This window comes from Muntiacus reevesi, chromosome 6 (genome assembly GCF_963930625.1).
Source record: "Muntiacus reevesi chromosome 6, mMunRee1.1, whole genome shotgun sequence".
Classification (NCBI taxonomy): domain Eukaryota; kingdom Metazoa; phylum Chordata; class Mammalia; order Artiodactyla; family Cervidae; genus Muntiacus; species Muntiacus reevesi.
In genome coordinates this window covers 6025344-6038846 of record NC_089254.1, presented here as the reverse complement: position 1 = coordinate 6038846, position 13503 = coordinate 6025344, and the positions used below count along the sequence as shown (strand labels likewise).

The window sequence follows — 13503 nt, the reverse complement described above, 5'->3', positions numbered from 1 at the left end:
GCATTTTGCAGCGGCTCAGTTGCTGTAACTATCCCGATGTGACAGGGACTCAGCCCTGGCTCTTGAGTTGTGCTGGATTTAGTTCGCAGCTGACCGCAGGCTGAGAGTAGGACTGTCCTGTCGGTCAGCGCTCCTGGAGGAATTCAAGGGGCCCTGGGGCTTACAGAGATTTGAAGAAAGGAGAGAATGGGGGAGCAGGAAAGGGGAAGGGAGAGGGAAGCCCCAGACTTCAGTGTTTCTCTTTGTTTTCATGTTAATCTTACTTTGCAGAATCCAACAGTACAAGGGTTAGAAAAATAAAGAGGATCTCTCTGCTGATGGACGAAATAAAGAGAAGGGTTTGTTTCAGGTTGAATGATTTTAGTTGAGAAAGGTCTGGGCTGACATCTCTTCATGCATAAATTAATTCCATCTGTGAAAATGTTACAATTTCTTGAGACCTTTTACTTAAATTTTCATGGTCTCTCATTTGTCTGTTCTGGCAGAGGCATCTGCAGTCAGCATGGAATTAGTGGGATTTCATGGCTTCCACACCAGCAACCCCAGGACAAAGTTCCAGATTGGAAATATAATTCTGGTTGTTAGCCAGACAGCAGAATTCAGGTGACACAAGGCATCTTTGACTTCTCATCTGGGCCACCGGCCTTTTCTGGTGGCACGGGACAGAAAGGTGTGTAGAAATCGGATTTAAGAAAAGTATATTGGCATTCCCAAGTAGGTGGACATTCTGCCGGATGGTGAGGAGAAGGTGCTGTGTAGGCAGGATGGAGCAGCAGAAAGTGTCTGGAAATTAGTTTCTTTTTTGTGTGCCTGAGTTTTCATTGCAGCTTTATAGGTAACAGACCCAAACCAGAAACAACCCAAATGTCCATAAGCAAGTAAATGGATGCACAAACTGTAGCATGTCTATCCAATGGAATACGACCAAAAAGGAATGGTATGCTACAGCACAGATACATCTCAAGGTCACAATGCTGAGTAAAAGAAGTAAAAAATGTGGAAAAATACATGTTGTACAAAATAAGTTGCTGTCTTGAGAGTAGAAAGATGTTTAGGACACAGACAAGAGTGGGATTCAAATTCAGCCTTTGAACACAGTAGTTTCCTGCTGTATTTCAGAGCCTGGTCCTTCTCATGGTTGTAATGATTATAACCATGGTTATGAAATGACACAAGGCAAAGCTCCTTACAGACAGAGATCTAACTGCACCTGAATTCATGAATGTGAAATATACAGGATAAAATACAGCTGCTAATAGATGACTGTACAGAAGTTCTTCCCAAATCACTACTTATTTATATAGATCATTTATGTATGAGGTGACTGGTGTAAGCAGTATCCATCATGAAAGCCTCATTTTACATTTCATGTGTAAATCATTTCATGTGTAAATTATATTGCTTTTCCTACTTAATTGTTTAGAAATAAACTCAGTGTTTAATTCAGAGTCTTACTGCCTGTGCACATGTGATGTGGACGTGTCCGTCATTACTGAGCATTCTAAGGTTCTAACTATGAACACGTTAGTCACTGTCAAGTTAATATCTTTCTTTCATCTGTTCATAGATGGTTCAGTGAAAACAGGTTCCGGCAAGTCTGTTCTTCATGGTTTTGCTTCAGGTTGAAAATGAAAGTGCTAGTTGCTCAGTAGTATCCAACTATGCAACCCCATGGACTATAGCCCACCAGGCTCCTCCGTCCATGGGATTCTCCAGGCAAGGATACTGGATTGGCTTGCCACTTCCTTCTCCAAGGGATTTTCCTGACCCAGGGGTAGAACCGGGGGTCTCTTGCATTGCAGGCAGATTCTTTACCATCTGGGCCACCAGGGAAGCCCTTCAGATGAGATCCACTTTGAAGTTGTTCAAAATTCACGGTCACTGGGGTGACTCTGAAAGCAGAGGAGGCCTGTGAGACAGAGCGGCCCTTGGCATCCAGACTTGGATCCCAGGCCGGTCAATTGCTGGCCCCTCGCCGGCCTTCCTAGCCATCACCCCTCTCCCAGCCATGACCCATGTTCCCACCTTTTGGGAAATAGCACAGTGGGGGCTCATCATCTGGCCTCAGGACTGGGATAAATGAATGAACGACCTAGAGCTTATCTTTACTCTTGTTCTGAAAAATTGTGTTCTCCTTCAACACAACAGTTGACTACTCCAGTCCATGGTGGGTTCCTTGAGAGTGGACTCCTCTTCCTCAAATGACCCAGTGTTCGTCCAGGCTCTGTTATCTGTGCAAAACTTGGATTTGTAACTGGAGGATTGCAGGGGGTGATATTGCAGTCATTGGATGCGTTACAGACAGTGTAGGTAGCTGTTGCTAACAGGAGAGACTGCAGAAATGCACCTTAGAAGCTTACGTTGCTGCTCACAGATTCAGGAATGCACTAGGCATCCTTAGCTTCAGTTTGCACTGAAGGACAGAGAACGTGGGATGGCAGCAAGCCTTTTGGTGCTTGAGCTGGTAGCTGAGGATTCTTTGGCTCGGCCGTGCTCAGATCTGGTGCCTGGAGTCGGAGCAGCCGTGTGGAATCCAGTCAGGCCCTGGGCAGGCGGACCTCCCACCAGGGTCATAGAGGCCAGAGTCTCTGCCCCCACCTGCTACCATTGGGCAAGGGGGTTTTCAGCCACACATGTGGTTGGGGAAGGCAGAGCAGGGGCTGAAGTCTGGGAGGGACACCCTTGTGATCTTGACTGTAAGCCTAAACTCTGATTTTTGAGAAGTAAACAAACCTCCACATAGTTGAACCAGGATTTCCAAATATTTAGTGATAGTAAAACCCACAATCCAATCTTTGATCAAGTTGCAAACCTTTTGTTAGAAAACTTATTTATTAGTTTAAGTTACTTAATTTATTCATGAATTAACTTGCTGTGCCAAGTCAGCATGGGATCGTCTATCTTTGTTGTGGCTTGCAGTATGTGGAATCCAGCTCCCTGACCAGAGATTGAACGCGGGCCTTCTGCACTGAGAGTGCAGAGCCTTAACCCCTGGACTGTTGAGGCAGTTCAAGCATGGGTTGGAAAATAATTTCCAGACACAGAGCATTTCAGAAGGGAGTGCGTTTATTAAGAACAAAGAGCAGAGACAATGTGACTGTGAGCGCAGCAACCAGACTTCCTGACAGCCCAGGCAGAGTCAACAGCTTTCGTAGGTTAGTAGCTGATTTTTATAGCCTCCAAACAAAGAAAATTCCTGCTGGGAGGTTGGCACTAGGTGATTGGTTAGGGCAGTGTACGGTACTATGTGTGCGTGCTAAGTCACTTCAGGTGTGTGCAACTTTTTGCGACCCTATGAACTGTAGTCCTCCAGGCTCCTCTGTCCATGGGATTCTCCAGGCTAGAATACTGGAGTGCGTTGCCATGCCCTCCTCCAGGGGATCTTCCTAACCCAGGGATCAAACCCGCATATCTTATGTTTCCTGGATTGGCAGGCGGGTTTTTTACTACTGGCACCACCTGTTGGGCATGTTTGCCTAATTTAGAGTCACCTAGTCTGTTCGTGACAGAGAAGACAACGGCACCCCACTCCAGTACTCTTGCCTGGAAAATCCCATGGATGGAGGAGCCTGGTAGGCTGCAGTCCTTGGGGTCGCGAAGAGTCGGACATGACTGAGTGACTTCACTTTCATGCATTGGAGAAGGAAATGACAACCCACTCCAGTGTTGTTGCCTGGAGAATCCCAGGGGTGGTGGAGCCTGGAGGGCTGCTGTCTATGGGGTCGCACAGAGTCGGACACAACTGAAGCGACTTAGCAGCAGCAGCAGCAGTCTGTTCGTGAAGATCACGGGGGCTTTTGACAACAGTTACAAAGGGGGTCAGTCAGCTTCAGAGGTGACTTTGGTTCTTGGCTCTGCTCAGTGGCCTTAGTAAAAGGTTTCACACCTGTGCACTTGAGGCAGGACTCAACACGGACAACCAGGGAAGCCCCAAGTTGTGTCCCTAAAGAAAACAGCAGCCCAAGCTGCTTGTGTGATTTGAGTATGGCTCCGTGCAGGGCAGGGCGCTGTCTCAGGCCCAGAGCAGGAGGAAGACTGGTTTTCAGGAGGGGCTGCTTCGGACCTGTGACAAAGCCTTTCTGGCCCTGTCCTGGGGGCAGGACAGGAGGGCCCTTCTCTCCTTTCAAATTCCCAAACCCAAATGGGGCTTTTTCCTGCTTCCTGCATGACAGCCAGGGTGTGGCGTGGTGCCTGGCTGTTGCCCTTTTCTTGGCCACGCCAGGAGGCATGCAGGATCTTAGCTGACCAGCCGGGGGTTGAACCTGTGCCCCTGCATTGGGAGCATGGAGTCTTCGCCGCTGGCCCACGAGGGAGCTCCCTATGCCCGTTTCTTGAGGACAGACTGCAGTGAGTCCCGGCCCTCTTTCTCCTTCCTGAGTCTCCAGCCCTCCCAATGGGGCCATCCTCACTTCTGGGGTGGGAAGTGCCTCCCCTCTGTCTAACCCACCCACTCTGCACTTTATGCCTCCCCTCTGGAACCTCTGAGCTGTAGTGAGCTGTAGCCCTTGCAACTCAGGATCCCTGCTTTTGAAAATTCCGCAGTTCTTTTCGTATCCTGCTAACTGAGTAAACCCACCCTGGACACGAGGATGCTACAGGCTGAGCGGGGAGCTGGTGGGAGACAGAGGACAGGCGGGGAGCAGCGCAGCCATGCTTGTTATGGAAGCCAGGGGACCTCCTCCTGCCGGCGCTGCTTCTCAAACATGCGCCTTTACATTGCTGGCAGATTGAGTTTAACTTCTACGGTTGTAATGCAAACCAGTCAAGATTTTGTCCTGGGCAACTCTAAAGTGTTTTTTTCAGTGTTTTATTTCTCTTATTTTCTAAGTGTGAAGACACACACACACACCCCTGTCACCCCTGACTCTCAGCCACATGGTGGTCTAGTGCCTGAAAACCATGCCTTTAAGTACAAATAGAGCTTTTGCTTCATGCAGGAACCAGGCCACTCGGTGGAGATGTCAGTTCATTGAGTGGAGATGTCAGTTTGGGGCATTTGCACTGTTTAGTCCAAGGCAGCAGCCAGGAGAGTCATTTGTGTGTGCTGGTTGAGCCACAGGTATTAACAGCAAAAGTGAAGCAGGGCCTCCCTGTCCAGAAAACTCGGTTTGACAACCCTCCCCGCGTCTGCACTGTCCTTTAAAGCATGCATCCCACATCACAGTGTCTGATTGCTGGGTCTGCATGTCCTGTTTCACTTTGTCATGGGTCAACCCAGATGAAAAATCACTCCACTGGGGGTTTCCAGGAAAATAAATATCATCCCCACCACCACCACTGAGTTACTACAAGGGGATTTGTTGGCAGTGTCCAGCCTTGCCAGGAATGGCCATAATGCTTGATTGCGTGCTAAGTCGCTTCAGTCATGTCCGACTCTGTGCGACCCTATTGATTGCAACCACCCCCCACCCCCCAGGCTCTTCTGTCCATGGGATTTCCCAGGCAAGAATACTGGAGTGGGTTGCCATGCCCCCCTCCGGGGATCTTCCCAACCCAGGTATCGAACCCGTGTCTCTTACATCTCCTGCTTGGGCAGGCAGGTTCCTTACCACTAGTGCCAGCTGGGAAGCCCCTTATTGTGCTTGATTGGAGAGATCCAAAAAGGTAGCATTGGGGCCAACGGCTGGCAAATTCAGCAAGGCCAGTTGGAGCCAGGATGTGAAGGACGGGTGATACTGGGTGATGGAAGCGATGGCCCATGCGTGGCCTTGGACTCTGGAGCCAAAGCCCTGCCCCTGATGAATGTCTGCCCCACCTGTGGCCAGTTGCCTGACACCTGAGTCTGTTTCCTTGCCAGAAACAGGGCCATCACTGGAGTAGGTGTGGTTATTGCTTCCCTGAGAGTTAAATGAGGTCCCATTGGGACAGCCCCTGGCCAGGTGCCCAGCTCTGAGAAGCCCTAGGTTCCTCCTTCCCAGCGCCTCCCCTTCCTGTCCTGCTCTGCTGTCTTCACTGGGCAGAGATGCTAAGAGTGGGCCCTGAAGGCCGGCTGGCTCTGGGCGGGGCTATGCAGCATCTACAGGACGCCTGGGTGGGCAAGAATCCAGTACAACCTGCTGTGTAATTTTTAGAGAAACAAAAATCTTTCTTCAACAGAAAGCTTGTAAAGAAGCCCACTGTGTGGGTTAATAAAAATACAGAGGCTCCCGGGTGTGGAGCTGGGAGGGAGAGAGCAACCTCGGGTCCCCGTCAGGTCGGTGTACTCACGCCCAAGGGAGCCTCCCCAACTTGAGTCCCTGTCCTCACGGGCTGGGGACGTGTGTGAGGTTTCAGCCGAGGATGGAGACGCTGCCCCTGACCGTGGCCTGTGTTGCAGGTGTCCCCGTGCGAGCGGTGCCGCTGCGAGGCCAGCGGGGAAGTGCTGTGTGCGGTGTCCGCGTGTCCGCAGACCGAGTGCGTGGACCCCGTGTACGAGCCGGACCAGTGCTGCCCCATCTGCAAAAACGGTAGGTGCCTGCGCGGTTGGCCCTGCGCGCCACCATGCCGCGCGGCTTCCCGAGCGCCTTCCGTGGATGCAGGAAGAGAGGCACGATGGGATGCAGGACGGGATAAAGAACAGGATGCAGGCTGGGATGCTTGTGAGTTTCGATGCTTGCATCCACGCCCTAGCACGCGTGTCCTTGCCCTCTGGGCCCGGGGAACCCATGGGCGCTGGGTTCCAGTAAGGCCTGCTCTCTCATCGGTATCAGTCCCATGTTTTAAAGGCGTTAAGGTCTTTGGAGAAAAATTTAATTTCCACTCTCGGGGCAAGCCGCTTTAATTTAACTTTGTTTGTTCTTGCAAAGCAGTTTCTGTCTTTTCACCACAAATCAAACATGCCGGTTGGGCTCATTTACTTTTCATTACTAAGTGAATTAAACGTGGAACATCGATGAATATTTTTCGTAAGCAAATTAGGCAGGAAGAGAAGGAAGCCTCTCTTCTTCCGTGTGAGAGGCCAGGAGAGATCGGATGCCTCCTGTGCTTTGTCAAAGGGAAATGGCAGGATGGCCATGGTTAGCAGGGGAGAGTGTCTCCTCAGCCTGCAGGATGGAAGCTGCTTTGTACCTGAGCTCTGAGCCTGTCTGGGGTCCACCTACGAGGGTGTTGATGAGAGTGGGTTCTTCAGGAGGGTGGGGTGAACTGTGACCCAGGTGGGTGGGTAGATGAAGTGCTTCGAAGAGAGTTGACTCTGGTCATGCAAGTGCATCTTCAGGTACAGAGGGGTCCTGCCTTGGGAGGGGGCTGGGCCGCCTCTGTGTGGTCCCACGGCCATGAAGCAAGATGAGGCCAGAGCAGGATGTCTCAGAAAGATGAAAGCAACTCCCCCACGGCCAGAGTGTGTCAAAGAAGAGATGAGCTTACTTACGCGGTTACCAGCTTATCAGCTGTGGAGTTGCTGGACATCGAGCCAGGAGATGTGGGCCTTGTCAGTGGCGGATGGTTAGCCCAGGCTGTTATTAGTGTCTGAGGCAATTCTGAGATTCTCCCATCATGCCCATCGACATTGTATAGCTGCGAGGTGCTTCAGACACCTCCAGGGACACACAGACATCCAGATGTCACACGGGAGATTTTAGACTCCTGAAAGAAGTCAATAGAAGAGGAAGTGATGTTTCTGCGGAAGCAGGATGGTGGCAGCATCTCAGTGGGCTGTGAAGAGAAGGGAGCCTGGAGAAGGGGGAGCTGGCTTCTGCCTAGGTTTGGGACCAGGACCTCTGAGGTCCAGGCTGCAGTACCCCGTGCTTGGCGGCCTGGTTCCGCCTTTCCCCAAGTCAACAGCATTTAGTGAATAGCTTCAATACAAGTGGCTCAAATAGTTGGCGTCCTAAGTATCCAAGATACTGTGTCTCACTTGTCAGTTATGATAAAAAACAAAGTTTTGGCCTTAGACAGTCAGGGAGTCCTCATCTCAATGTTTACAAAAGATAGGAAAACGTGGCTTGCATCCTCGAGGATTTTTCCAACCCCCAAAGCTTTATAAAAATTTCAAAGCTACAGAATATTGATAAATAGCACAAGGACCAGAGATATACCCTTCACTATATATACCCATTGCTCACATTTTCCTGTTTCATTTGCTTTATGTCTTTTGATCTCTATGTGTGTCCCCACTTCTGTATATAACTCAATATTATCAATATATTTGCTTAGTTGTTCTTTTCCATAAAGTACGCGGGTATCTTCTATTTATACCACAATCAACATGAAACCTACTGGGCAAAATTCATGAATTTTTGCAGTTCTTTTTGCCCTTAAGATATATCCCAGTTAGGGTATAGAGTTATAATTTATTTGAATTAATTCTTTCTCTTGTGTGGACATATTGAACTCTAATGAAGATTTAAAGTCACTTATTTCTGTTTGGTTCACTTTTTATTATTAAGATATAACTTTATTTTTTGGATAAGCAAACAATGTTCAAAAGTATGATCTGTATAAATAAGGTCTGGTCAGAGACTCATGGGATGTTTTAATATTGCACTGATGGTTTGAGGGGAGAGGAGATGGTTGCTCTGAAATCAAACTTCTAAATGTTCTGCCTGTAACCTTGAGAGATAGCATAAGATGAAATAAGGCAGGATTTGGTGAGTATTATCTTAGAGACTCTTAGAAGGAGGACGAATATGTTTTTCAAAAGTTAGATTAAGAAGGATTAATACAAAAGGATTTGTATTCATAGGTTAGATCAATTATATCAAAACAACAACTTTTTATTTTCAGAAATGGACCCAGAAATAAATTTAAATGTGTCCAATCATGCAAGTTCTCTCTTAAGTTTTGTTATAACATATTCACTAGACATAATCTAGCTTTCATCTGTCTCTAGGTATAGGGTATTTTGACCTTGACAGGGCAGATAGTGTTTGGAATTCTTAGTGAAAATTTTGCTTGAAGAATGAGAACAGTTTCTCCCAGAAATGAAAGTCCTATGATAGCTAGTTGAGATCAGTGAATAATTTATGGTGGTCTGTCCCTATAACTGCACACAAAAGTCAGTGTCTTCATAACAAAAAGTTACACATCTGATAGATTACAGATTACAGGACATCAGAAGTGATGCCTTATATAAAATTAAATGCTTGGATAGACTTAGCTTGGGTGGAACATGAAGGTTTTAACTCCTGATCTTGGGAAATCAGTCTTCACTTTCACACTCTAATGTTTTAACCTGTGGCATTAACTAACTCCTTCTCCCAACAGAAGAATAATAACAGTTCAGTTGCAAGCTGCCAAAATCACTTGCATTAAAGGTGCAGAAGTTTGAAATCAAGAATGCCTGGAATATAAATAAATGATCACAAATCACATGCGACTTAAAATATTCACTTTGTTGACTTGTATAGATCAATTTCCCAAGGATTTTCTTTGATAAAGTGGTTGTTTGTGTGGAACTGGTTTTCAGGATTTTTTTCAACGATACAGTGAGTGTTCTGCTGACTTTCAGGATTTTGGGTTCTCCCTGGTGCTTGTGCTTCTCACATGAGGCTGGCATTCATGTACACATTCCCTTCAAGCTGGGGGTCAGAAGACCGCATCCTGCATGTGGGCACATTTTCTTACTTTGAGCATTCAGAGGAAGAAGGCTGACAAATGTGAGACGTCGGCATTGAAATGTGAGAGTCTTGTTGGGATTAACTCTGGCTCTCCCATGTGGAGTGTTATACCTGAGGGGGTATGTCCACCAAAAGCACGACTTACAGGGATTGTGTATCTCCCTGAAGTATTCTGTGCTGCTTGATGTTAGCTATTTGCAGCTTTATTTCCACCAGAGAATGAGGATGGCTATTTTTTAGAGGAAAAGGACAGTTTTTATGAAACTTTTAAGATAAATACAGAGATTTCACATTATTAGAAGCACTCTCTTGGAAAATATGTGAAAAGCACTAAGAATTAGACACAGTTGGATTTTGCTTTTTCTCTTGTGTATTTCAGACAGCAGGATAAGATCATAATTAAACCACATGTAGTGAGTTGGACAGTGTGGAATGATGTGTGTGTGTGTGTGTGTGTGTGTGCAAGATATCCTTCTCATAAGGAAAAGACCATTCCCACATGGCTTCAATGTTATACTTTTCTAAAATTTTTACCAAAGACACAATACCTATCTCATGGAAACACTTGGTTATTGTTTAAGATACTACAATTTTGTCCATAAAAAATAAAGGAAACTATGAGTATCAGAATTAATACTTGATTATACTGTTTGTTTTATAAAATTGGTATGTAAAAATCAGCTGTATGTCTAGATACCAGCAACAAACAAATAGAAATAAATTAAAAAGTACTCTCTCAAATAACATCATATATATCAAATAATTAGAAGTAAATATAACAAAGTTGTACAAGATTGCCACACTTAAAAATCTTAAAGCTTTATTGAGAGAAATTAAAGAAATCCTCAGTAAATGGAAGGATAGACAATGTTATGATCAGAAAACTCAGTAATGTAAAGATGCTGGCAGCCTCAAATTATTCTGTTAAATAAACAAAATCTATGTATTCAGCATAATTCCAATAAAAAATAAATACAATGACTTTTATGTGCAAATTACCAAGTTGGTTTTAAAATCTACATGGAAATACAGAAGATAAAAGCTGACCAGTGAAATACAGAAGAAGAATAATGAAGCTATAAAATCTGCACTATAAAAGTGATGAACACACTGTGGTATTGTCTCAAAGATCAAAAAACTGGCAAATGGAACAGAATAGAGTCAGAAAAGACTCAGGCATAAAAGATCACTAGATGCGTGATGACGGTGATCCTGTGGCATGGGGGGAAGGGGGGGTGATCTTTCCAGTAAATGGTACTAGGTGAGTTGGATAGCAGTCTGACAATAAAGGTATCTTACTCCTTCCTCACATAGTACCAAAAAATCAATTTCAAATATATTACAGATTTAAATATGAAAGTTAAAATAATGCTTTCAGAGGAAAACAGAGAATATATTTATAATTTTGATTCTGCAAAGTTGAATTTTAAAAGATACTTAGAAGACTTACCGTATGGAAAGAATTGATAAGTTGAATTTTATTAAAATTAAGAACCTCTATTAATCAAACAACACTGTTAAACCAATGCAAGCAACCCACATGTTGGAAAAAATATGCAGTGCCTGTATCTGACAAGTGAGTAAACCATTCTAACACATCAAAACAGAGAGATGGAAAAGTAGGGATGAAGAGTAGAGAGAAAAAAATCTAAAGGAATTCGCACTCTGTGAACCTCAGTGTCCTTTTTCTAGTTCCACGAATCATACAAACAAGTTGTCTCACTGAGTTTTGCATACTAGGATGCTGCTACTCACCACTATTTTCATAACATTCTGTGACAGGGTATGTTCTTGGTGCACGGAGTCCCAAGAGAAAAGTAAGTTGAATTTCCTATTTTAGTGAAATTAAACTAGTATTAATCTGGAGTAGATAATGATAAATTAAGAGGCATATTTTACTGCTTAGAAAAATCACTAAGAAAATCGACAAGGTGGTTGACCCTGGTGGTCCGGTGGTTGAGAATCCGCCTGCCAGTGCAGGGGACATGGGTTTGCACCCTGATCTGGGAAGGTCCCACATGCTGTGGGGCAACAGAGCCCATGTGCCACGACTGCTGATCCTGCGCGCTGCAGGGCCGGTGCTTCACCGAAGAAGCTCCCATGCTGCAGCTCGAGAGCAGCGCCCGCTCACTGCAACTAGAGAAGGCCCTTGCGCAGCGATGAAGATGCAGCATGGTGAAAAACAAACAAATGAATTTTTAAAATGAGAATTATTATGGCCCAGGTACTAAAGCAAAGCAAAGACATCACACAGAAAACACAACTACAGATCAATTTTTTCTGTGATTATAGATGGAAAACTCCTTGACAAAATATTGACAATCTGAATTCAGCACCGTAAAAAGGATGATACAGTATAACCAAGTGAAATTTATCCCAGGATTGCAAGGTAATGTATGTATTATCAAAAAGATGAAGAATTTTAAAAATGACCTCAAAAATGAAGGAAAAGTATTTGACAATATTCATCACTCACTGATGATTAAAGCTCCCAACAAAATAGCAAAAGTGAAATTTCTCACCCTGATAAAGTGCAGCTTAGAATAATCTGTGCAAAGTAAAGTGAAAGTGTTAGCTGCCCAGTTGTGTCTGGCTCTTTGAGACTCCATAGACTGTAGCCCACCAGGCTCCTCTGTCCATGGAATTCTCCAGGTAGCAGTACTGGAGTGGGTAGCCATTCCCTTCTCCAGGGGATCTTCCCAACCCAGGGATCGAACCCAGGTCTCCTGCATTGTAGGCAGATTCTCTACTGTCTGAGCCACCAGAGAATAATCCGTAGCCATAGGTAACATCATACATAATAGTGAAACACTGGATGTTGTCTCAGTAAGGTCAGGGAAAAGGCAAGATTATCCACTTTTGCCACTTTTATCCATTACTGTAGTGGATATTCTACATGATGGGGGAAAAAAGAAGAAGAAAATGATAAAGCAAATTAAGGGGTAAAGTTGCCTTTACTCTGACATGTCATGATTCTACATTTGAAAAATTCCAAAGTACACACACACACACACACACACACACACACACATCCATTAGAACTAATGAAGAATAACGTCAGATTAATGTATAAAAAGTCTATTTTGGGGTAGCAAGCAGTGAACCACTAGCAATAGACAGTAAAAATGAAACGGAAAATAGTTCCATTTGCAATAGCATCAAAAAGGGTAGAACACTAAGGAATAAATTTAACAACAAATGTGAAAGATTTGTACACTGAAAGCTACACATTATTACTGAAAGAAAGGAGATATAAATAAATGGAGAGACATTTTATGAATAGAAGTCTCAATATCATCAAAATTGCAGTTCTTCCAAAATTGATCTATAAATTCAATGAAATTCTGTACAAATCCCAGCATGCTTTTTGAGTTAAAAATTGAAAAGCTGATCTTAAAATTCCCATGGATCATAAAGAATAGACAAAACAATTTGGAAAATAACAAAACTGAAGAATTGGTGCTCTCTAATTTCATAACATACTATAAAGTCTTAATAATCGAAAACTGTAATGTTAGTACAAGGATAGACATGCAGTAATGGAACAGAATTGAAAGTCTAGAAGTTAAGTCCAGAATGTAAATCCTTACATATTTATTTTTCACCAACATACAAAGGCATTTTCAATGGGGAAAAAATGAAAGAACAGTCTTTTCAACAAATGGGGCTGGGGCTATTACATACCCTTGTGTAAAAAGAAAAAAAAATAACTTAGATCCTTGCTTAGATCAGTTCACATACAAGCGTTAACTCAAAATGAATCACAGAATTAAATGTAAGGCTTTAAACTATGTAATTTTTATATAATAACAAATAAAGCATTGTCATGACCTTTAGTTGGGCAAAGAGTTCTTAGATTCAACACCAAAATCATAACTCATAAAAGGGGAAAAACTGATACATTGCCATAGAAATGAGAAGTTTCCGTATTTCAGAACATATGATTACAAAAGTGAAAATATAAGGT

General features: G+C 44.3%; 1 protein-coding gene across 2 annotated transcripts in view; it reads left to right on the top strand.

The window, feature by feature from the left end:
• VWC2 (von Willebrand factor C domain containing 2) overlaps positions 1 to 13503 on the top strand; it is a 126229-nt gene that overhangs the window by 21172 nt on the left and 91554 nt on the right. For both annotated transcript variants that reach the window (XM_065939271.1, XM_065939272.1), the window contains exon 3: positions 6317 to 6446. In XM_065939271.1, coding sequence (XP_065795343.1) covers positions 6317 to 6446 — 130 coding nt within the window. The remainder of the gene's footprint in view (positions 1 to 6316; positions 6447 to 13503) is intronic.